General features: G+C 39.4%; 2 protein-coding genes across 2 annotated transcripts in view; both read right to left on the bottom strand.

The window, feature by feature from the left end:
• Positions 1–19,942, bottom strand: part of LOC112969296 (aldehyde oxidase 2-like) — a gene marked incomplete at its 3' end in the record, with an annotated part of 40,684 nt that extends 20,742 nt beyond the window's left edge. Inside the window, exons 1-16 of the mRNA XM_026072440.1 lie at positions 19,834–19,942; positions 17,796–17,853; positions 16,371–16,467; positions 15,437–15,545; positions 14,311–14,437; positions 13,203–13,264; positions 12,633–12,719; positions 10,404–10,484; positions 7,903–8,047; positions 7,095–7,187; positions 5,664–5,815; positions 4,875–4,968; positions 4,265–4,374; positions 1,826–2,010; positions 1,409–1,571; positions 1,137–1,229 (exon numbers count right to left, since the gene is read on the bottom strand). Coding sequence (XP_025928225.1) covers positions 1,137–1,229; positions 1,409–1,571; positions 1,826–2,010; positions 4,265–4,374; positions 4,875–4,968; positions 5,664–5,815; positions 7,095–7,187; positions 7,903–8,047; positions 10,404–10,484; positions 12,633–12,719; positions 13,203–13,264; positions 14,311–14,437; positions 15,437–15,545; positions 16,371–16,467; positions 17,796–17,853; positions 19,834–19,887 — 1,710 coding nt within the window. The remainder of the gene's footprint in view (positions 1–1,136; positions 1,230–1,408; positions 1,572–1,825; positions 2,011–4,264; positions 4,375–4,874; positions 4,969–5,663; positions 5,816–7,094; positions 7,188–7,902; positions 8,048–10,403; positions 10,485–12,632; positions 12,720–13,202; positions 13,265–14,310; positions 14,438–15,436; positions 15,546–16,370; positions 16,468–17,795; positions 17,854–19,833) is intronic.
• A 3,068-nt stretch (positions 19,943–23,010) lies between these two features.
• The window catches only part of LOC112969295 (aldehyde oxidase-like), a 42,813-nt gene continuing 41,256 nt past the window's right edge, over positions 23,011–24,567 (bottom strand). Inside the window, 2 exon segments of the mRNA XM_026072439.1 lie at positions 23,011–23,091; positions 24,164–24,331. Of these exon segments, the coding sequence (XP_025928224.1) occupies positions 23,011–23,091; positions 24,164–24,331 (249 nt within the window).

Here is a 24,567-nt window from a genome sequence, read left to right as displayed (position 1 = left end):
GCAGACAAAGCAGAGCTGAAGTCTTCTGAGTGAATATCAGCTAACCTGTCAGCTAACCAGTCTGCTGGGAGCATACTGCTTCTCATAGCATACTTCAGAAAAGAGTTTAGCATCGCCACTGCTTCAAAGAAACCATATTTCATATTGTTTACTTTGGAGAAAACAGTATCTGAAACCAAGGCTATATTCGGGGATCACTATAACTCCTCGTCCATCTTCCTAGAAAGACAGGTAAATGAACATTCTGGTCAGCGTCAACTAAACTAAAAAGCGTTTTCATACAAGCTTCTGCTTATTAAATCCCCATCAACAGTCCTGTCTATTACTTCAAAGACAGCCTTATATTAAAAAAATTTCAGACACATGTAGTGAAAACATGGCTTTGGTGCTCTCTGTTGTTGAACTGCTGATAATACATTTCGCATTAACTTGAAATAGACTATTACCAGGGACAGTTGAAAATCTTCCAACATTTATGTTTTGACTGGGCTTTGGCTGAGTATAAAATTCTCTGTAAAACATATATTTCTCCTTAAAAAAAGGTCAATTTATCAAAGAACAAAACAAATTATTGGGTGAAGGAAGCACTGAAAAGTTGTGGTGGAAAACTGATAAGAAGTGAAAGTTTGAATTTTAATGGTTTTTAATTTTCCAACAAAACAAACACTTGTGTGAAAATTGATGAAATATAAAAATGTTTTTTATTGAAATCTTCCACTGAACAAACTTTTTCACATGCCAACCAGCTATCCCCTTCATATTGCAGCTTTGTAAATGAATCATTGAGGCTTGAACTATCACAGCGATGCTGCAGCAGGTTGCTCCATTTATTTTTACTGAGACCCACTGGATAGTTTAACTGAGATCACTAAATCTTGCTGAGGTCTTGCTTAGCTGAAAGCTGTGCTCCTGTTTCAGCTATGTCAGGATAGCCAGATGCCAGACAACACCCTGAGTGCATCTGCACCCTGAGAGACCAGGAAATTTATAAAAAAAATAAAAGATTTCCCACAAGGTCAACTGTTTAAGCAGCTTCATATTACAATTAGTGGTGACTTAGGAATGAAAAGTTAAAAGGCCACAATACTCATTAAGATAGTGAGTCTATGGCAGTCCCGGCTACAAACACACCTCACCTGATAGACTTGGACACCCCGAGGAACACCACTTTGTAGCACTCCCAAGGCACTCTTCTGCTCCTCCGAGAGCTCAGCATACCTGAAGGGATACTGAGAGAAAGGTGATATCAGACCTTTATTTCTAAAACTAAGCTCTTCCCTTCATGTGTTTTGAAATAAAGCTTAGCACTTTTACCCTTCCTTCTCCCATGCCCAGATCTTTAAAAAAAGTGGAGATTTTCTGCAGCCTGGATGCTGCTGTGGGTGTGCAATGCTTGCCCGGTGCTTACCATCCAGTGTAAACCATTTAATACTTCCAGGTAAAATCTAAAAAGGAAGCTGACAAGCAGAGTCCTTCTGTATTCGACTTTCCCACCCAGAGCTGATGTAGAGAGAGAAATTTCCTCAAGCACCAGTTTGCAAGCTTCGCTCAGCAACTGATCATTCCATTGCCTGGTAGAAGAATAGACTGGCATGAGCAGACATTTCTATAAATAACACGCAGCTAAAGCTAATGTGAAGTATGTTGAAAGTAGTAAGTGAACCAGCACAAGGTATATCAAGAAATAACCTATTGTTAGTGAAGGCTTGACAAGTAGAGGTTGTGAGAAGCTGATGCTGGGATCTCCACTGACAGAAACCAACAGACCCCATGCATCACACCATGCCTCCTGCTTTTTGCTTAAATACATTAAACCATCCAGTACCTTCCTATAAGTTTCTCACAGGACTTTCTTGCACTGACTGTAGTTGAGCCAATGCCTCCATATAAAATACTCAGATCTACAATGGTGTCTGTGCCTGGACTGAAGATGACACGCATTCCAGAATTCACTATGGATAGAGCATTTTTCCGACGTTCAGCCTGTCTGAAGGCTGAAATAAAGTCATCCTAATGGAAAAAAGGCAAGGAAAAATTCCATCAATGGCAGAAACTGACCTTGTTAAAAGAAAATAATTTACTATTCCTTGTATTTTGGTTGTTCCCATTGTCCAAAGAAAGAAACATTTTTAAAGAACATTTGCTAGAATTAGTGTTTTAGTTAACATTTTCAATCTCTCTGAAGTATCAAGCTGATCATAGACAGACATAATGAAATGGGGCCATATTTGAGGTTATCCATATGCAAAACATGTCAAAATTTAAATTTTATCAACAGTTTAATCACTTGTCATTAATGACTTCAAAGTGCTAGAAGAGCAGCCCTGGCATAAGCCACTTTATATATGGCTAGTATGTTCTTTAAATTGAATTTCAGCTTAGAACATAGTAGTTTCCACTCCAGGACATGGTGGCAGTGCTGTACTAAGGAACTTGATTTCATGAAGATCGTACACTTAGGGACTCTACACTTTATACTACAATAATGGCATTTACAGAGGGAGGTACTTGAAACAGCTGGACTTTTTAATGTCAGGAATGTCCTTCTGTTCTGAAGCCAAGTCTACATATTCTAAAAGAAAACACAATAGCAGTTTCTTTCATGGTCAGGTGCAGAGGACTCCCCTAAAGAGGGGATATAAAGTGCCCTTTCTGTAGTCCCAGAAAAAAGCTTCAGATTCAACCATTCATTTAGATCTTCTAAAGAAGGGACCAGCAGGTTAGATCCTTCACCATCAGTATGTGATACTCCCATGGCAAATGTAAGATTCAGGATTACATGATCAATTGTGAATCCTGTTGGAGATGGAAAATCTTCTCAACAGGATTTGTATCTTTGTTTCACTGAGGCAACATTCACACCAACATACCCAAAATCAGAAAGCCATCAACTGAAAGGAACAAGAGTGAGAGCTGACAGCCAGGTTTCCATCTACACTGCTGTTCCTTCACTTTCTGTTGACAAATCTTGCAAAAAAAGTGTGCATGTGCCTTTTCATTTATCAGCAGAACTAATCAAAGAGGCAATTCAAATGAAAGTGAGTGGCAGAAGCAGCCTCCCAAGAAATGGTGATGAGTTAATTTCCTGTGGTGAGGCTGCTGAATCTCACATGCTATTCATGTGACAGCTAGTTCTCTTTGAAGTGACCTTTTGAGTTCACCAGTAGTGCTGTTGTCTTCCATTTCCATGTATTCCAGTAGCACTGACAGAGCTACTGTCATTTTCTCTTCCAGGCTGTTTGTCTCTCAAATCACCACTAAGGCTTAGTTTCTGGCAGCAGAAGCACTGTTGCTGCTACCAGCACAGATTACGCTATTGCGAATTTTAAGCTCATGGAATCTAGTTTTTCACGGGAAATCTACTATGGATGGCCAGCCTCTAAGAGGCAGTAGTACTCCTCCAGTATGAGGTCAGGTATGTTCACAATGCTGTGTTGCAACGGGCAGCTACTTTGGTGACAGACTCTCCTATTCCAAGATTGGCAGACTCCTATGGTCACTCCCTCATCCACTCGAATCACAACATACTTGCTTGCACTCGGGTCTTCCCTTACTTGCCCAGTAGTTTTCCTCACATCCACTAGAGGGATATCTAAGAACACAGTTACCAACGCCACAATCTCCTCTGCCCCTAACCTCTTAAAGCCACATTCTGCCACCCTTGCTCATAGCACTTAGGACTTTATATTGTGAGTGGTCCCAGAGACAGTCCCAAGACTGTTCAGGGTGTAAATCACTAATTACTTAGTGAGAAGAGGCCAGAAACGAGCTTTTTTTCTGACGACTGTGTGACAGCATGGCCTTTTTCCTGGAAAGATTCAGACAGCCCAAATTTATGTGTCTGGATGGGGCACAAATGTACATGTAAGAGTGAAAAAAAAACAGTGAGAGGGACCCAAAGAAGTAGAAGATCATGGCTGGATGGATGAACTATAAGAAGAGGTGACACTGGGAGGCCAGAGCCTTCTGAGCTGTTTACATAGCAATAGTCACCTGTATGTTTAGGGGCCAAATTCAAAACCCACTGAAGACAATGGAAATATTCCTAGTAACTACACTGGGACCTGAATGAAATCTCTGAAATTTCACACAAATATTAGCTTAGTATAAAGCTGCATTGAATGCTTCTATCACCCAATATTTAGACTGAAATGTACAATGCTTTTCATCTTTTGGGGGGTCTTCTTTAAGCTATAAGGCAATATGACACTGAATACATCACAAAATATTAAAAGCAGTCCAGAAAAAACACCAGAAACCTTACCTTCTTAGAATATGGGATGAGAACAGAGACAATGACCTCATTTGGCTTAATGTCTGCATGCTCACAGCCAGCAAGAAACTGATCATTTAAAAGAATCTGTCGTTTGCCATCTGTTGGAGAAAACTGTAGTCTATTATTGAATGCAGAGCAAGAAAGGAAACACCTATGCTTTGCAGATTCAAATTTCATTGAATCTATGCAAAAAAAAAAAAAAAAGCTAGAATGAGAGTGTTGATACAGGACAATACTGTCCTCAGCATTCTAGGATGTTAGAATCTTAGAGTGACAATAACCTTCCAAAAATGTTGCCATGAAAATTAAATGAATACAAACAAACAAAAAGAGCTAAAATTTTCAGTGAGTACTGTTTTCAATGAAAAATACCAAGAACTCCAAAGTTCTGCAACGCAATGGCCTTAAAAGCACGTGGCCAGCTTTATTCCAGAGCTGGTCTTAGACTGCAAAATTCTTTGGGTCGGAAGCTGATCTTTATGATAAGAAAATTTATGGCTGGAAATTTATGATTGGAAATTGTCACCTACAATCATATTTTTTGTTGCACTGCTCTGTCCATCTGGAAAAGATATTTGGCAGGGAATCTCCATCTTACCTTCTGATGCCAGGTTGAGGACAGATTTGCCAACTGATAAGATTGGGTTCAAGTCCCATGTCGATCCCCTGCTTACAATGTGTCCTCCTAAAGACTTTAACAAACAGTGAGGTTATTTTTCAGGCTTGTCCTTCTCATGTAACAGAAGTCTGTATCATAAACCCTTGTTAGTCACTTAAAAGTCCTGTTGGAAGAATTTAAATTTGCTTTGTTCAATCTTAACTGAAGTTCTTTTGTATATGATTTAATTTATTTTTCTCTTGCAAAGTCCTGTCTCATATCACCTTAGCTAAGAGAGAGTCCAGGTTAACCCTTCTGCCCAGGAAAAAAAGAGACGGCCATTCTCTTGATTAAAGGAAGAAATACAAGGTACTGAGGTAAATGAATTTTAAAGAAAATGTCAGGGATAGGACCAGAGATGCCTTATGCATGATGGGTAAATAGCTATGTGTCCACAGTCAAGCTAAAGCATGAGTGGCTGCGAGGTTAGCAGTATCTTGTCAATGTACTCCCCATTTTTTAATCTACTCAGTCTTTCAGTTCTGTGCTCAACCAGTCAGCAGGGATACCAAGAGTTTCAATGGCTAGTTCTCTGGATATTTGCCCCTGATGACTGGCTTCGGACTCTTTATTTCATACAACTTTTGTGATGGTATTGACTCTTTAGCCTTACCAGCCATGATCCCAGCCCCACCCAGCTTTCCTCTCTGATGCCATATATTTGTAAGTGACATTCATACAGATATGTCTGTAGTGTTGGCTTATTTACTGTCACTGCTGAATACATACAGCCATGCTCCTGATCTGTTCTCCAGCTAGAGTTCTCAGCTGCTGCAAAAGAGCTTGGAAAATCTTTGTTTTCTCCTCTGGTACTTTTGGGATTGTCTCCATCAGGGTGTCTCTAAGCTGGGCCAGGCGGCAGGCAGCTCCTATTACTAGCCCTGAAATCAAATGAGTTTAAACAGTGAAGTCGTAGTACCACACTATAAATGTGACAGCTATACGACTGACAAGGCCTCTAAACATTTGCTTTTGTACACAGCTTTTCTCAGCAGGATAGCAAAGAGAAATGATAGTAAGATGTATTCCATACTACATGCAATAAGAAGCATAAATACTATTTGCTTATTCAGTGATGTTTCCCAGTATACACCCATATCTGAAAAATATTATAGTGCATATTGCACATACCAATGCATGTCCTTTTTTTGTGATGCATACCCTCAAAGACGTGAATAAGAGTTTGACTCATTAGGATGAAGGATGACCAAAGTGTTGGAATCCTCCAGGACTGAGTACTGAACACTTGATCATGCTTCCATTAATATCAGAGAAGCCACTACCCTGGACATCAGTGTACCCTTGAGTAAGCCTGAAGAAAAGTCTTCAAAGGTTGTGAAGAGCTTTTTCTGAACAAAGCCCATGCTCTAAAGTTATCTTTTATTGAGGTGTCCTTAAATGCAGCATTGCACTGATATATAATAATTTGGAAATATTTATAATTCATTTGCTGCCACCTAAAATGTAAATCAGAGCAAGGAAAACATAACGAGAGAAAGAGTCAATTGTAACAAAATGTTAACTTCTCTGATTTTTAACAGCTTACTTTTCCACAGAGAAGATGATACATTTCATACTTTTGCTACAGATGACTCCACTCACTGAAATGATGTGCCTACTGGATTGGATTCTCAATCGATGTACATTAGCACAGCCCTTGTGACATCAGTGCATCTGTGATAATTTCTACTAGCTGAGAATACAGACCAACCATTCTAAAGAAAATCTTTTGATATTTTGGATTGGAAATCTATGTCTAAATACTTTGGGTTGACAAATCTAGCCCTAGCCTAATCAAGGTTCTATGTTTTGGACTGCAGAATTTATTGGATCAGTGGTTGTGATAGAAGGGCATATCACCCCTGCAAACATAAAAAAGTAAGGCTGACTTAAGGTCTTTCTCTGTGTTTGCTGTCTGTAGAAAATTGAGATTTGAACAAAAATATTTTTGCAGAACAGTCTCATAAGTTGTCTGTCAACATCCATTGTCTCCAGACCATAGGTGAGCTGACATACTGATTAGAGGGCTTAGTGAAATGACTCACGTTTCACACCAATGAGAATCAACAGTTCTTACTGCTTCTGGTGTCTAAATGCAAAACTCAAGTTAGTTCAGTCATCACTGTTCGTACCATCTGTAGAGGCAACTTGGAGACTTACCATTGTTTGTGCTACTCACAACATGCATTTCTGGAATCCTAACAGGATGGAGAATGAGTGGATGATGGACAACATTGACATTTTTGTTGAGTCCTGAAAGGCACAGTAGGATAGCATGACTAGAAAACTGTTTAAAGAATTAATCATCTTCCTTGACATGGAGCCTGTAATGTGCAAAACCACCATAACTAAGCGGTTACAAACCAGTCCCTACCAATAGTGAAAAATGCCATCATTCAGTGCTCTTTACACAAGTTCCCTTTGCTGGGCAATGCACAGATACTATAAACTCCAAAAGGTTCTCTTTGGGTCTGTCTCCTTATTGTCCCAACAGTGAAGGAAATGCTCTTACCAAATTCCTCCCAACTGATTACTCCCTCAAACAAAAAGTTTAGCAACAATTTATAAAAATAAAAAACTGCCCATAATATGCAGAAATTAGCAAGTGCCTGGACAKCATGACATATGTGATTACCCTGCCCTTTTCATAGGCAGTCTTTTGTTATGCTCAAGCTAATGCGGATGTGAAACTGGCTTCCACCAGTGTCAGTGAGTCCTTCCTTATTCACACAAATTGTCTCTCTGAAGTTACTGGAAGAAGTCTGGCAGCACAGATCCTGGGCTCAGGTGGTGGTGGTGGTACTAGTCTAGTCTAGCTGCTGACATGATGCAAAAAATCAGGGGAAATGACCTACATACTGAAGCACAAACATTAGGGTGCATTTAGGATTCCCAGAAGATAAAATGTAGAATTACATGTACTGGATAATATAATCCCTGTGTCAAGTGATCTTTTGTCCTTCCATACCCACACTGGTGTTCCCCAGAACCAAAGATGCCTTTGGATACTTGGCTTTCAGCTCCAGAAGCTCCTTCAGGCCAGGGGGAGAAATCCATGTTGTTCTCTTGCCATGGAAAATCAGAGTTGTTCTTTGCTGCTCTTGAGCCATTCTCTGTGGTGGAAATGACAAAGATTTGGTACTTTTGACTAATGTCAATATAAAGCACCATATAAAGCACCATATTGAACACTGTCACGATAGACAGTGAGACATTAATGGGGCTTTTCATCTGAGGTTCCTGGAGTGCTGTACAATGCTGAGCTTTTATTATACCTGTATTATTGCTAGAGAAACTGAGACAAGAACCAGTTAAATGACTTGATAAGAGAAACACTAAATTAGTGGTAGGGGAAGATTAGTCTTGTTATTTCCTTTTTCCTGCTCTGATCACTCAGAAAGACTCTTCTGTATATCATGTAACCAATAGAGCAATGTGACTGGATTTTTGCGGGAGACCAGAATGCCAAAATCTCACTGCGTATGTGAGAGAATACAAGAAGTGGGACCCAGTCAAGGAGGATCACTGCATCCACTTGCTGAGTGGCTTTTATCTGCAGTACTATCTCCAGACAAGTTTCTACAATATGTAAAATGTTTTCTAAAATTAAAATAGCTGCTGTCCCACTTGTCTGCAAGGACTAATCTGTTCAGAAAAACTGTCTCCTTGAGCTGGTTGATGAGTATTCGCATTTTTGTTTAATCAAAGGGTGTCTTAGGCACCTCCTGTTATATAATGCTAAATTAATCCCTTTCTTTCCCTGGGACTATCATATGTGTTGTTTACATATTCAACAGGTGCCATGTAGAATCATGCCTTCAGAATGTGCAAAAACAAACACTGAGAAACACCTGTCTCTGCAAACAATGCAATGAACAAACGGGCCAGCAGACAAACCAGAGAAATGTTGCACTATGGGCTGGCCTTCTAGGTAAAGGACTTGCCCGAAGCACGTGTAAAAGGAACTATTTGTCTGTGGAACCAGTCAGAATCTTAGCGGTGTAGGCACCCCTCCTGCCAAAGAAGAATCTGTCACTAAGTATTACTGTACAGGTATCCTCACAGCTGCATTTCACATGCTTTTTTCCAGTATTCCAGACCTTTAAAGCATATTCACCATGCAGGTTTAATTTCTAAACACAGAGCTTAATGCCCAACATGTTCAAATTAACAGACAGCTTGGAACTCCCACAGAACTTGAGCAAGCTCAATCAAGAAGCAAGCAAGAATCAATCAAGGTCACTTGAAAGAGCTCGAGTAGCCTGGAGAAACAGTCTGCTTCTCCTGAACATGCAGAACAGATGACAGCATCATCTCCTTTCTGGCAGAACAGCTTTTTGAGCCAGCAGAGGTTTAACAGAGATCTTTAATCCAAAGATAAAAGTTGCAAAATGCCCATTTAATACACACAGTCTTAAAGCATGAGTCTCTCAATGGCAGGTCAAGGCAAAACTGCCTTCCACTTCAAGGAGTCGTAGAGGAGCTTATGCCTTACTATGTGATCTGCACTGAAAGGCAATCATTAAGCAAGGAAGATGTCCTCTATGACTGAAATGCTTACAAAGCCAGCTGCCTCACAGCAAATAATATTCTGTAATGCTGTAACAAACCAAAGAACCAGCTTATGTTTTCTTAGGCCCCAAATGAACTTTTGTGTCCTCAAGGTGGTTGTGGGAATGGGAATGTTTGCAAAAAATGTGCAAACAAGGAACGTCAAAAGAAGCCACTGAAACATGAGGGGAGATTTAAAAAACAGCCTCGACCTGCCTGCTCAGATTCTACTCAGTCTGGTCTGGATAAAACCTATTCTACCATTTTCATCGCTTTCTTCTCTTGCCTCTCTCTGCAGCTCATGGGGCACTTTCAGCCTCCTCCTTTCAAGCTTCCATCTGTCCTTCTGTGACCCTCCAATAGCTACATCAACAAACCTTTTCTTCCTTCCCTCCTCAGATCCTTTGCCCTTCCTATGGATCTGCAGCCTTTCCTATCCATAACTAGAGTCCACGCTTAGATTGCCAGGGTCTATATGCCTGTTGGAAAAAAATGGGTCCTGTGGTCTCTTGAACCCAGCAGGGAATCACAAGACAGAAAAGATGGAGAAGCTCATTTGGGAACTTTCCAACAAAACACTGTTTTCCACAGAAAAGGCCAGTTGGTCCAAAATGAAATGGTTCTCATTAAGGAGTTGTTTTGGTGAAAGCCTGGAAGCATAAAGTTTTGGTTCTAGAGAGGCAAGCAATTTCTTGTTTGAAAAATGTGAGCTGTTGATGATAATGACAACACAAAAATTATCAAAACCAAAACACCTCATTATATTTGACTCAAACTGATCTTTTCTGTTTATCTGAGGATAAAATTTTCAAACACATCTTTCAATTTCACAAGTCCATCATGATTTCTACATCTGTACCAACTCAGCCATCCTTGCATGATAACAAAAGTAAATAAGGAAAGATGAGTACTTCCTACTATTAGTTCAGGAGGAAATATAAATTCTTGTGTTGGATCCATGGGCTGGAATTCCTCTGGACTGCAAAGACCTGAACGCATCTGCAAAGAATTTGGGGAAAAAAAAGGAGAATTCATATTTTCAGAATAATTTACAAGTCTCCATCAATAGAAGAGATTCTTTGCTGAAGTGACATTTAGTTTTGACACCTTATAGGTTGAGCTGCATTCCAAAGTTCAAGATGTTAAGCCCCCAAACTATTTTTTAATGTTTAGTTCTATTATACCTATTCATAAGCTGCCGTAGACTACCATAATAATCACTCTCAAGTCTTTTCTTGAAATGCACCAAACCTCAGGAAAGACCTTGCAGTGTTTTCCTGAAACTGGTCATAGCAAATGCGTGGCAGGCATAATGTATAAAGTATCTACTGTGGGAAAATGCAGTGCTGTACAATTATGTTCTTTTTGTAATTTGTGCCTGTTATGGAGTTGTCTGACAGAGTGGGTTTGAGACAACAAACAACGAAGTAGTCCATCTRACCAGACAGACTTTTTTCTCCTTCAGTGTAGCTTCTCCACTCTTGTGTAAGCACTGCAAGAACTGAATGCTGACAGCATACTGTAAGAATTAACTTTTTTCTACTTATTTCCAGATATTTCTCTTCTGCTGAGGCCTCAGATAGAATCTTGTGAGGCTATGCATCTTTTGAGCTTTCAGCAAGGAGCTTATATGGAAGGAGATTCTGGATATCCTCTGTTTGCAGGACTGGTTATTTTTTTCTGCCTCATTGATTTATTCTTGGAATCAAAAATCTTGTCAGACTAGACAGCAACAGAATCTCAAGTATATCGAATAGGAAAAGAGATTGACATGTCCCAGTCTGAAGTCTCCTATCCCCTCCCCACACAGTCATTATCTCTGGACACTCTGAACAGATGATGGCCATAAGAACTATAAGGTCTGGCTCTGGATGACCTCGTCTACTGACTGACTCCATTTACATGATTGCAAAAAATTCTGGCTCTCCCTTTCACCATAGTCAGGTACCAGCTACTTGGACATGAAGAACTACAAGGAAAGCAAATCAGTGAAAGCCAAACAAGGGAGCACCAAGAGCAGGTGCTGTTTTGTAACCAGCAACTGCTGCGTTGCCAGATTTATGTTTCAAAATAACCTTGGCAACAGCTGGCCAACAATTTTCAGTTCTTAAATGGGCAGTGACAGTACACACACGTGCACAAACACACACACACATGCATCCTGTTACACTCCTCAGGGCTCTGAGGTTTTTCACTGTCAAAACAAGTTTTCCTCCAATCACTGAAGACATTCTAGTTCAGAGAAGTATGCTTTAGAGGCTCCTTTAAAGTTTTTCTTTCAGAGGGAATATACCTAAGGAGTTCAGCTTCTCATCATGAAGCTACATGGAGTCATTTTAGGGCACTATGGCCTCTTGAAGGTGGATGAAGACAAGTTCTGATATACAGATAGCAACTGGAGGACCATTCCGAAGGCCAGCTTCTTCAGATTCTGGAGGCCTTATGTGTACTGAAGTTCCCATATGCACCTTTATACATATTAATTGTGGGACCTTTGCAAGAAGAAACATCAGTGAGGTGACTTGGGATTTTTAGTCTGTGCAATATCTTTCATATGCAGAGTAAGAATAAAACAATGTGCATTTTTCTTACTATTTTGAAGCAATGCCAATGTATCAAGTACTGTAGAATGCAAAAAATGAGACACTTCTTTCCTGAAGATCTTAGAGCCATTAACACACAGCAAGGCTTATGAAAAGCTCTACAAATACAAACTGACACTGCACAGGGATAGCTTTGTTTCACCTTCAGAAATTCAGATTTAGTGTCCCAGGCACACAAAAACAAGCCATGCTGATGGCTGCAGAACTTCTAATAGGGGAGTTCAACTTCAGATCAGGACCAGCCTTTTTCTTGAAGGTATATCTGATCAACAGTTTCCTTTCCCTCAAAATAAAGGAGACTTAAATGAGGTCCACACACTCACTAGAAAATGTCACTAAATAGGCCACTGTGACCTACATTCTAATTACACAGCAAGGCAGATATGTTTATACAAGTTTTCTGTAGCACCCAGAGCATGGAGTTCAGTCTGGGCTAACAGCCCAAGGGCAGAAAAGTAGCTGCTGCCATAGTTCAAGATGGCCCTTTCCTACAAAGTTTATAATGTAAATAGGAAATAATGAAAAACATCCCAAAGCATCTTACCTGACCTCCTGTAGAAGATGAACACATATGTTCTTCCTGATCCAAGCAACACTTTTCAGTTCCTCTGAGCTGGCAACACTTCGGCTCCTAAAGAAATCATATGGCACTCTATAAAAGCAATGAGGCCTCTTTGTGATTTATTTGTAAATTGCTCTTTTGATTCTTCCTTTTCAAAGCAGATTTGTTCTGTCACTTGAAGCTGGTCCAGGAGACCCTTTAAACCATAGGGCCCCTAGGACTGAGTGCCTTTTGTGTATCCCTGTACCTTTATCAACAAAGTAAACGAAAAAACTTGAAATGACTTCAGTGGTGCCTGGATCAAGACATCAGAGCTGAAGCAAAGGATTCTTAAGTGCATTGCAAGACATGTAAACCTAAAGTCAGTGGCAGCTCTAAGTGCCCAGCACATGTGAAAACCAAAAGAGGTGAAAACCAGATTTTCCAAAGCCTCAGCCAAAAAGAATTTTCAAATGAAGCCAGATTCCAGGTAGGCACTTCAAGGAGGCTCAGCCTTTTCATGTATCACCAACTGTCCTGAAATAAGAAACACATTTGAAAAGACTGACTTACCCCAGCAAAAGATGTGTAGCTGTCTATAATTGGCCTGTATCCTGTGCAACGGCACAAATTACCTGAAATAAACCACATAATAATGAGTCATAAGAGACCAGGATAAGGTTTGGGAGCACTAGCATCATTAGCAATTGTCTGGGATCAACCTGTAGATATGACATGCTGAAATTTGTGTCTCAAGTCTCCAATAGGCAAAATCACATCTGTAAAAATGTGAAATATTCTTTTAATAGTGATTATGATGTATGATTAAAATGTATTATTTTAAAGGCTATTTCTAGTAATACTATGAATTATTTTTATGATTTTTAAATGAATGTATGTCAAAAATAAAATGATGAAAAGCATCTAAGAGTAAATACCGTGATTAATATGACTACTACTACCACACCACCACTACTACTACTACTACTACAGTCCTGAGTTTTATAATGCAATCAAAAATCTACGCCATCCATCACTATCATGTTTTTTTGTGTACAATTAATAGCAGCAGTAAAGTCCCTACTGGAGTTTCTGGCATTTATTTCATAAAGTCAAAAGTTGCTGGGTGGTGGGATCAATTATTTTGGGAGCTATCGGGGTGTTAGGAAACTTGGGGCTAGAAAGTGATTTGAAACTTATTCGCTTTTTGAGGTAAATCTTTCTTGAAGACGAGTTAATGTTTTAATGGGCTAAAATGTCATGTAATCTATTTCCCCTGCCACTGTCTGTTAAAACCTATATCAGGGACTTCACACTGTTGATGRGTCAGTACTTACACTGCAGGTAGAAAGGGCCTACTTTTTCATTATATTCATTGTAACATTCAATTCATATTGCACTATGCTGAGGCTGCTGCTGTAGGATAGATATGAAAACAGTCTGGCCTAAATGCAGGGATTTTCAGAAATATTTAGCCAGTGTTAAATGCTGCTGAGCATCCCATCTAAAGTCTCCAGTGACAACTGTCTTTTTATGGTTTTGAGATGTCCTTAGACACCATAGCTATGACAAAATACCACTTTGAAATATCATCTACTGCTCTTTGAGTCAAACCATGACCTCAGCAATCAAACATTTATCCCTTTATTATACTTCTTACAATTTACCATCTGAAACCTACCATCCAGAGCAGAAATTATCTGCTCCATGGAAGGTTCCAGATGGCTTCTCAGTAAAGCATAAATGGACATCACCATTCCGGGGGTGCAGAAGCCACACTGGGAGCCATGGCATTTGGCCAGCCTTTCCTAGAAAAAAACAGAATGAGAGGCCCTGATTCCAGTGTATGACTTCCCTGACTGGCTGAATAGTCATCTTCAGGTATGTCATCTACAGGCTCTAGGTCAGTAGCAGCATTTTGGCTATACCATCATTAACATTTGTGAGAAAAATGCTGAGAGTGGTCATCTGAAGGACAATATTGCCTCCTAGTTATACCCTCATGATTAATTCCTTGATGTGAGAACAGAATAATGTCCAATTTTCTGTTTAGACATCTACCCACATTGTAAGTATTTCTAACCATGAAGGCCAGAAAACAGAACATCTCATCAACCAGAACTTCAGAGCAGACTAGTTCCAGAGTTAAGAGTCTTTGAAAACAGTATTCAAAGAAGAGAGGATGTTTAGAAAATGTATTTAAATCTATGTGGTCAGGCTGTGCTTTTCAAGAACAACCCACATTTGGGGAAGTACAGAGCTGACCTAATTCAAGGAAAGTCTCTGGCACATAGGGAAAATGCGTGTCTAATTTAATACCTATTAATCTAGTTGCCACCTGAAATCACTCATCCCTTACTGCAACATGTGCAACAGGTTGTCCTCAGTGAGCTGGCCAGATGTCATGCTGGTGCACCAAATGGAACAGACTGATGCTCTTTCTTTTTACCTACCCGCTCTGAAAGCTGGCATCCCATATGGCATATGGAGGGATATCCCTGTGTTGTGGAGAATGTGATATACTCCCTGCATGGCAGTACATTAGAAGACACTCCATCCACGCTCCATATTCCCCTTTTTATACCTCTACAAGGCCAAGCGCAACCCAGCAATTGCTCTGATAATTCCCAATAACACCTATTCTACACTTCTAAAAAGTAAACAAAATCCAGAGTTCCTAGAATCCCTTCAGAGACTCCTCATTGCACAGACTCACTGCACATTCCCACAGATCCCAGCTTCATTACAGACACAGGTCAGGAAAATCCCATTAGCTCTCTGCACTACACAGTCCAGTGTGTTCTCACCTGAATTGGATGAATCCTGGTTTTTGTGCTTCCAACCCCTTCCACTGTGGTGACAGCAGCACCATGTAGTGAGCAGATGGGGAGCAGGCAGGAGTTGGCAGGATGATGTCTTTGAGGTATAAAGGAGAACTGTGCTGTTAAATAGCTTTGACATGTGGGGCCACAGAGGAGGAAATAAAGGGTATTTACTCCATCTAATCTATAAATGCTCGGATTGAACAAAAAGAGAATGGGAAAAGGAGGTGCAAGCATACAGAATCCTGCACTTTGACTGTAAGAGAGTGCATCCTGTTCCTACAGCTGGTACTTCTTTATAGGCATTAAGCAATAAGCTTTCCTAAATAAAGAAGCAGAGGATTAATTTAAAAAAAAAATAGCATCACATATTTTATTAAAATCCAAAGTCGATAGTCAGACCTGACAAAGGCACAGCTTTACTAAAGAAACAAAGTTTCTAGATCCAGAAAGAGAAAGTAGAACTTCAAGTTTTGCTGTGCGCAAAACCATACAATTATAGTGCAATGCGTTTATTGCTCAAGTCCATGGGAATTTTATCAATGATTTTGTGAAACATCTAGTGAAGACTTATTGACAGTGACTTATCCTCAAATAAAGCACAGAAGAGTCAGGGAGAGGCAAATGATAAAAGGGCTGCTGAAATCTCAAATCATAAACATCCCAATTTTAAAACATCAGCTCTCTAGAAAGTTTTATTTTTGCAAAGATTGGAGAGAAGAGATCTAAATTTGTTACTGTATGATAGTGAGACCAACTTTGTAATTTCTTATATGGAGACAGGCTATAGGTAAGGCTTTTAAATAGGTACCCCATCCCTTAAAAATCCATCTAAATGGAAAGAAACCATATATTTCCAGTGAATATGAGGTTTTTGGAAAGAGTAATTTACTGTTTCCAAATATCAATGTGAGGATACCGTATCTGCTTGGCAACTGGGTCATATGTGGATATCATCACAGTGCAGGCACCACAACCTCCTACTCCACAGCCATATTTTGTCCCTGAGAGACGGACTGGGAGGGAGAGAGTTAAAGAAAAAAAATTGTCAGCATTCAGAAGTTATTTTTTCTTGATATTCTTCTGAGTCTCCCTTGTTTTATGTGCACATGCAGACATGGAGGGATCTTCTGACCAAATAGCTCCAGAGAAAAGAAAATGGGTATAGGACAGATGGAAAGAGAGCTCAGAAATGAGAAAGATAAGGACAGAGAGAGAAATGAGTGTGAGGCAGACTTCCAGCACAGAGGTTTTCAACCTCTATAGTTAGTGTTTGAAAAAGTCCCAAGAAACTGAAATCAAGACCCTGTAATGGGATATGTTGAACAAACACAGCAATAGGTGCTCTTAGCTTTACTCCTAATACTTTCCTGATCTTTATGCATGATTACCCTTATCTTGCATTTCTAAAGCAGTTCCAGCAGACCTCTGTATGTTTCTACTGCTGCTTCCTGAACATCCAAGTAGTACAGTAATGTGGTACCCAATATGGAACACTATATCCAGGTGCATGCACCTAAATTGTATATGGAAGACTCCTTCCATTAGGTGCCTGCATATAAAAGTTCCACCCTCAAGTCACAATCTCCTCCTCCTTCTGGTGTCTCAGTGCATAATCCATCTGATTTCATCATGTTTCTAGATTCCCCTAAACTCAGTGCAATTTTTATCCACTTGTGCATTCCCACTAGTAATCAATATGTAACTTAATCATCCAATGCTTTACTATTAAAGAGATGCTTATTATTCTACTGAATGTTTGGACAATGCAAGCATTACTACAGCTAATAAAGTATTTCCACCACAGCCCTTCCCCATTTAATCCTCACCTTTAATACTGTTTTGCCTCCATCATGGAAGGCTCTCAGCTGCAAAGCTAAAAACACTTGATTAACTTTATAATCTGCATGACTGATTCTTAGCTGGGATAGTTGCCACTGAAGTCAATAGAGCTATGACACCAGTTAGGAACCTGCCCCCTGAACAGTCTCAACTGACAAAAAATAAAGATAAGCTTACACAGAAATCTTTGAGGGGCTGGAGCCTCAATAAATGATTTAATATGGGAGTAGTTCCACATTGATTTCTTTAATTACTATATTCATCACAAATGCCCTGAAAGGTTAAGTGGTTTGGAGAGCTGTAAAGAAGCATTTGGGCAGAGTTTAGAAGAGTTACACTCATGCACACATAGCCAACCAAGAACAAATACAAGGTGAGTTGTTTTACTGCTACTTACTGTTCTGTTTATGACGGTTCCCAAAGAAAAATCAAACAAATAATCCCCAATTATAGTAACTTACAGAATTACACAACTCAGAGGCAAAGCTCAAAAAAAGGATACGCCTCTTTCTTAGATAAAACAGCAGCAATTCTTCGGGATCTGCCTGCCTCTCTGTTACCTACAGTATGAAATAAAAAGAGAGATTACAGGTTAGAGAGAGAGCTAATACAATCTTCCCACAAGGATTAACTATGCTGTTGAAGTGCTGTGATTGTGAATTAATAAGTGATGTGGTTGTACACCATCTGGATCCTGTCACTTGATCGCAATCTGCAAATAAATAAATGAACAGGTCAGGCAGTATTGGGGAAATACGTCCTATTAAAGTAATAGAAATAATGGTTTATTCAGAGAACTGAAAGAGAAAGGAAGCTAAGTAAGGACAGGGTGAAAAAAAAAGAAGAGAGTCCTTGGGCTAGATCCTTTACTGATTCATATCAATGTTAATCAGAATTCTTGGGGCTGTAAGATAAAAATCAGACCCTTAGTTTCAAAGGCATAGACTTGTCCATGTGAAAACTCCATGGATTTTTACCTCCTTGAAGTCAGTGTTATAGAGACCAAGCAACATAAAGACAGAGGAAAATCTTAGTATATAAAAAGAGCAGGGAGCATATTTAAATATATTTTCAAAGTAGTTGAGTTCTACTGTGTCTGAGTGGAGCTTGCTTTAGCCTTGTCTCAAGAATGTTGCTGTAGCATGAGTAAGCCTCAGTATGCTGGTGACAAGATAACACAAGTTTGAAAACAAGTATTAGGACCCATTACAGCAGAATGAAGGCTGTTCTGCAATACCAGCAGTGTGCTCCAACTTATTCATAGACATATAATTTAGACATAAGAAAATATGAACAAGTTCAGGAATTCATTTGGAATTGCAGAGTGAAACAACTGCAGGTTGTTTTGTGGCATTGAGGGATTAACAGTACTACATTAAAATCCTAGCTTTACCACAGAAAGGAACAAACTGCATTGCAGAAGTTCAGAGCTTCGGAGTATTTTCACCTAAAATGAAGAGGTGGCAATATATTGGCTGTTTGGGAGTGCATTTTTCTATCAGTTAAATAACAACAATAATACATGATATTGCTATAGAAAATATAAAATTGTACCATTTGACTTAAACTTTTTTTCAGAGTCTGCCTTTAAGCACAGCTGGTATGTAATGACAGGTAAAATACAACAGACAAAAGAACTGAACCACTTTTTCCTTTATTCACCTAGAATCAGGTTAAAAAAAAAAAAGCCAGTATGCTCTCTCTAAAATATAAAAATATTGACTGAAAACTGAAAAACAGCTCCAGAAAAATACATATCAAGCATTTTTTGGGGGAGAGAAATAAAACTCCATTTCAGCTTATAATATATTTCGGGTGATATGTTTGTTAATAGGAATTCTTATTCACTTGACCTGGAAAGAAACAAAAGGTGACAAAATGTCTTAGAAAATGAAATATGAGGTTTTGGCATCAAGAACAGAAAAAAGTCAATAATTTTATTTTCATCTTATTCTTTTACTAGTGACCTAATTACTTCCACCACATTGAGTTTAGAAGCACATTAGTATGAGATTTTAGTAAATAGCTAAACTAATTATAATTCTAAAATTTGTGTGACATGAAGGATAACATAAAGTCACTGAGGCTATGTAAAAATTTTTGATCTTTATGTGTACCTAGAAACTACTGAGCCAATGTGAGCCCCTTTATGTTAAGTTACACAGAGCTAAGATTTTGAAATTTCAGAGAATTTAATGCTTAACTGTGATTCATTTCAATGGAAGTCCTAAGGCTTTCAAAAGAAATTTCAATTGTGATTCAATTTCAACGGAAAGTCCTAAGACAAATTTAAAATTGACCCGAACTGAAACCATAAAGCAACCCAATTCACAGCATTCACAGTAAAGACACAGGGTAGAGCTAGGAATAATCCATGAGTCCAATTTGGTAGAAAGTGAGGTTGCTATAAGGAAGATTCTAGGCAAGAGACAACTACCCATGAATGAACTGCTGCTCCAGAATAACAGCTTTCCTGTTTTGAATATAAATAGCAACCATTTCAGCAGCACCCTTCAAAAACAATGCACTTAAAAACTTACCTTCCTGCCATTCACAAAAAAGACAAGCTCATCTGATTGTAGGGGATAAGCCATGCTGTTGCATTAAAATCTGAAAAAATAAAGCATTACGCACCACTGGGAAATTAATGAAATGCTATATGCTCCTTAAGGGCAACTGAGTTTGCTTAGTATCCCGCAGAATTTATTTTCAGACTAAGCATCAAATGAACACAGGGAGGAGCCAGCGTAGAGTATGCAGTTACTCAACAGTTACTATATTTTCACCTAGTACGGCACCAGTCTTGCTACTCCTACACCCTACTCCAACTCTTCTCTGGTGAGCTGAAATAATCTGGAAGGAATTAGCCCAACTAATGTAGAGGTCTGTCTGCCACCTGCCCAGAACTGGCCCAGCCTCAACAGTTCAGAACTTAGCTCCCACCTAGCCCAATTGCTATGCTAGAAACAAGGGTGCCTCTGCTAAGTCCCCTGCGGAACCCAGCCTAGTAGGAGCACTCTGAGCATGCCAAGCCTGCACTGCCAGGGTTGTCATCTCTACGAAATTCAGTGATGGCTACTGTAATTAAAAATGGTAATGATGCCACTTCCCGCTTTTATATCAAAGTGTAGTTTTAAGAACACACACTTCAATCCCCCCTTGGAGGACGGATTCAAACCCAAATCGCCTTCATGTTGATAGTGTACCCAGAATACCTGGCAACGAACTAGGTGAAACAGGAGTACTTTCCACACCACTCAGTGCCTTTTATGCAGCAAATAATTTGGAATTCACTTGGAAAGTCTGAAAGCTTAACTCTGTAACATAAGTGATAGGACACTTACCTATGATTGCAGACTTCTGGGTTTAAACTACAACTCCCAGGCCTATTTTTGTGTATTATCCAGTAACTGATGAATGTAGAATATGTAGGAATGCCTGAAGCTAGAACCCAGGATGTGCAAGAATACCCAGTTTTGTGGGGTGTCAAATGCTAAACTACAGAGCCATTTTAGCCTTTCACTAACCTGAACCATCTAGATTTTTTTCCTGCACAGTGACCAAGTTTTAACAGAATCAAGATTGCTACTACACATACATTTAAAATTTCCTACTGGCTATCTCTGTGCTCTCCCAGCTCAACAGTCTGGCTGCTCTGGATGCTATCAGGAAATGACCATACTCTAGATGTGCTAGATATTTAGAGATTGGAATCTCAAATATTGGTTTGGGATTTTAGATTCTTATCCATTATTCTGGATTTGGACCCAGGAAACAAGATCATTAGTTCCAAAATGCTTTATTACAGCTGGCCTTTATTTTTATTTAAAAGTGGATTTATATGCATGACTTTCAAAAGCCTCCATTTTTGTATGGTATGTCTTTGTTTCATTTACCATTTTTGTATGTTACAACAAAGATTTCTTTCTTCATTTAATAAGTGAGCCAGTCTAGGTTTGCAAGACAAAGTAGTCAATCCCACATCTTTTATTGCACCCCCTTAGAAGGAAAGAAAATGATTCTCAACAGTTATGCTGCTTCTTTTGTGTTTTAGCCTCTAATGTATGTCTGAGGCCTACCATAATGCAAGTAGTGAAGAGACTTCAGACACTAGGTTTTGTAGGCAAAAGCCATAACAGGTCCTGCCAACCATGGCAGCATGCATCCACACATGTAGGCAAAACAATGCAGGTTCAGAGGCCTAAGAAGAGAAAGAACCAGATCCAATACTGGACTTTGGCAGTCCAATATCTAATTTTCAGAGTACCAGGACTTCCAGATCAGAACCTAGTACTTACATTAGGAGTTTAAGTTTCCCTTAAAATGGGAGTGCTGAGGGTGGGTAGTTACATAAACATTCTTTTAGAAAGAAAACTAGTAGGCAAAGTTCTCCACCATTTTAAGTGTGGGTGTTTCTGTACAGTGCACATTAATGTGTCAATAGCTACCCAATATGCTAGTGCCTACAGAGCCCTAAACCTTTTGCTTGTCCAGCCCCTTGAGTCTGTACATTTCTAACAACATTAAAAAATGTAACAAAAAAACCCTCTTCACTACTTGTCAATTCCAACTTTATTTCATAATATCTCATGTAGTCACAGTGTCATATATCAGGATGTTTAATTGCTGATAATTCTAGATTCCATGCAGGTTTTTTTTAATACCTAAAAGCCAGGAGACAGCTTAATATGTTTCAGTCCAAAAAACCCCAACAAGCCATATTTGGTACATGTATAGATTTTTACCGAGACAATAAGGTAACAGTGCCACTTATAATGAGGTGGAAGGAGTCTTTGTTAATAATAGCTTAGAAATACTGTAAAACAGGCATGTGATCTGCACTGCAAAAAACAAAGTGCAGTTCCAGTGCACAACAGCACTGGCTAGAAATCCTTTCCAGAGACTGTTTCATCCAGGCTCCTGTTCTCAGCACACTGAACTCCATGTGAATTTTTCCATTAAAGTTCAGAGGCTCTGGGCTAACTCTGTGAGAAAAAGAAATCCTCCAAGGGAAATAAGAGCAAAGTGACTCTTACAACTTTTGGGATAAATTCATCTCCTGTTTATGCAGGTCAGCTACAACAATTTTCCTGGCATAGGGAAAGAAAATTAGAACTCATTTCTTGCATGTTATTATCACAAAGATGTCTGTGCCAAAAGAATCAAGAGCAGCTTTACTACAAATTATTTCATCACCTTTGTAACCAAAAAGGGACTGAATCCAATGAACAGGGTTCTGATCCTTCAACAGACAAAAAGATCTTTGCACAGACACTCCACTGCAAGACTCAAATCTAAATTAGCAAATTAGCTGATACCTTTCAAAAAATCAAATATCATATCAAGTTAAAGCTTAACAAATATCAGTAAGGTATCTAACGTACCTTGATAATTCACCCTAACTTTCTTCTCCTGCAGCTGCATTTGAGTTGATCTTTCTGGGGCTGCTGTGCAACAAAGCTATTCAGCAGATCCTTCCTGTGGACTACATATGCTTCAAATGCAGATATGTTTCTAGTAATTAAATGCAGTAAAGTACTTTAAAGTACTGTAATGAATATACTGGAGGGAGAATGAGGATAAAGGATAGAAGATGTAATACACTTTTTTTTTTATAGATGGAGCATATATTCGGAAAATGAGAAAAATATTATTTTATCTGTGTGTTGATTATTGTGTATTGAGGCAGTAAAACAGTACTTTCCACTGTATTCCATTCAGATCTTGTGCACTCTTTGGTGTGGCATTCACACAGAAATGGCCAAAGGAGTGGAGGAAGCAGATCCATCATCTGTCATCTAAAAGAAAAAACAAAATTAAAAGAGTGACCTGTTAATACTATTTGACCAGCTCCCAACACTGTCCCTACCACATGCCTCCAAGGCATTCTGAAGTCCCTCAGCGGAGTGTTCTGCGGGAGATAGATGGGAAATACCCACAGAAGGTTGCTACAAGGAAGGTCAGTGACAACTGGGATCAGGGCTGAACGTGGATGGAGAAGCATGGTCTCTGCATTGGTGGACCTCACCTCCAGCAAGCTCCTGCAATGAGAACTGAACTTCACAGAGCTACTGATTTGAGGGCCAGTGACTCCCCATCACAGAAATACTAGCTACTGGGAGCAATCTGTGAGTGAGAACCCAAGAGTTTCTACAGCAGAACCTCAACAGAGGTTCAGGGCACAGTATGGATGTATATACTGCCAAGGACCTTGCTTCACAGATTTTATGGCCTAAATTAATACCCTCACAGAAAAAATGGCAATAGCAGTGGGAATGTGGCTACAGTGAACAGTAGCAGAAAAGAGGGAATCAGGAAGATAAGCATTATTACAAGTGTATTAGCTTGTTTGTTTTTCTTCTGTATCCTTTTGTTAGTTTTGAATTAATTATTTTTCTCCTAAGGAGTAGTGTGGGCATAGCAAGGAGTACCAGAACGAGGTGACAGTGCCAGAGTGCAAGCCACCTGTGAAAAACACCTGGTAGGGGGTTGAAGCTGCTTGGAGGCTGATCTAGCATCCATTGCATGCTGCTAATAGGAGTTATTTAAAACTCTACGGGATTTGACATACAGGAGAAAAGGATGATGCTTCAGGCAGAAAGGGGACTGTAAAAATGATGGAAGTTTCAAGGAAAGCACAGATTATACAAAATGAGGGAGATTCTAATGCAATGCTTGAATGGCATTTGCTGGAATAGCTTGTGTGAGTGAGACTTGTTACTGGACATTTGAATTTCAAGGAGCGGGCAGCATGATATTGCTGTCTACAAAGCATGACAATCATTACACTATAAAGTAAGGGTCCCAAAAGGAACAAGCTCTGTCTCCCCAGAGATACTTAAACAGACCCTTCCCCCACCTTCCTATTACCATCTCAGTAAAGTCATCCGCACAGGCTGCTCGTATTTGTTCAGGGGTCAGAGGGCTGTTCAGTGTGAAGGTCTTTTTTAATTCTCTTTCATTCCTCACGCTAGTCACTGCATCTCTTAAAGCGAAGAACACAGAGCATCCCAAGAACAGTCCTGCCTCACCTATCCCCTGAAAGAGAACAAAGGAAGCCAAATAGGTGTAGGTTTTGATCAACTGAGAGGAATAAATGTCATTTCAGTATCAACTGAAAAGCTTAAAAATCAGTAAGTTAAGTGCTTCATTCTTTAATAAGGAAGCTTTTCTTAGATTCAGTGGAAGCAGGCTTATATCACAGCAAGTCTTACACTGCTAGCTGATTACTGGGATCTAAAAGGTTGGTTTCAGGTATCAGCTATTGATTTTAG

This window comes from Apteryx rowi, unplaced genomic scaffold (genome assembly GCF_003343035.1).
Source record: "Apteryx rowi isolate R43461 unplaced genomic scaffold, aptRow1 scaffold_342, whole genome shotgun sequence".
NCBI classification, from domain to species: Eukaryota; Metazoa; Chordata; class Aves; order Apterygiformes; family Apterygidae; genus Apteryx; species Apteryx rowi.
Note: the sequence above shows the minus strand (reverse complement) of the source record. Positions and strands in the feature narration are given on the sequence as shown.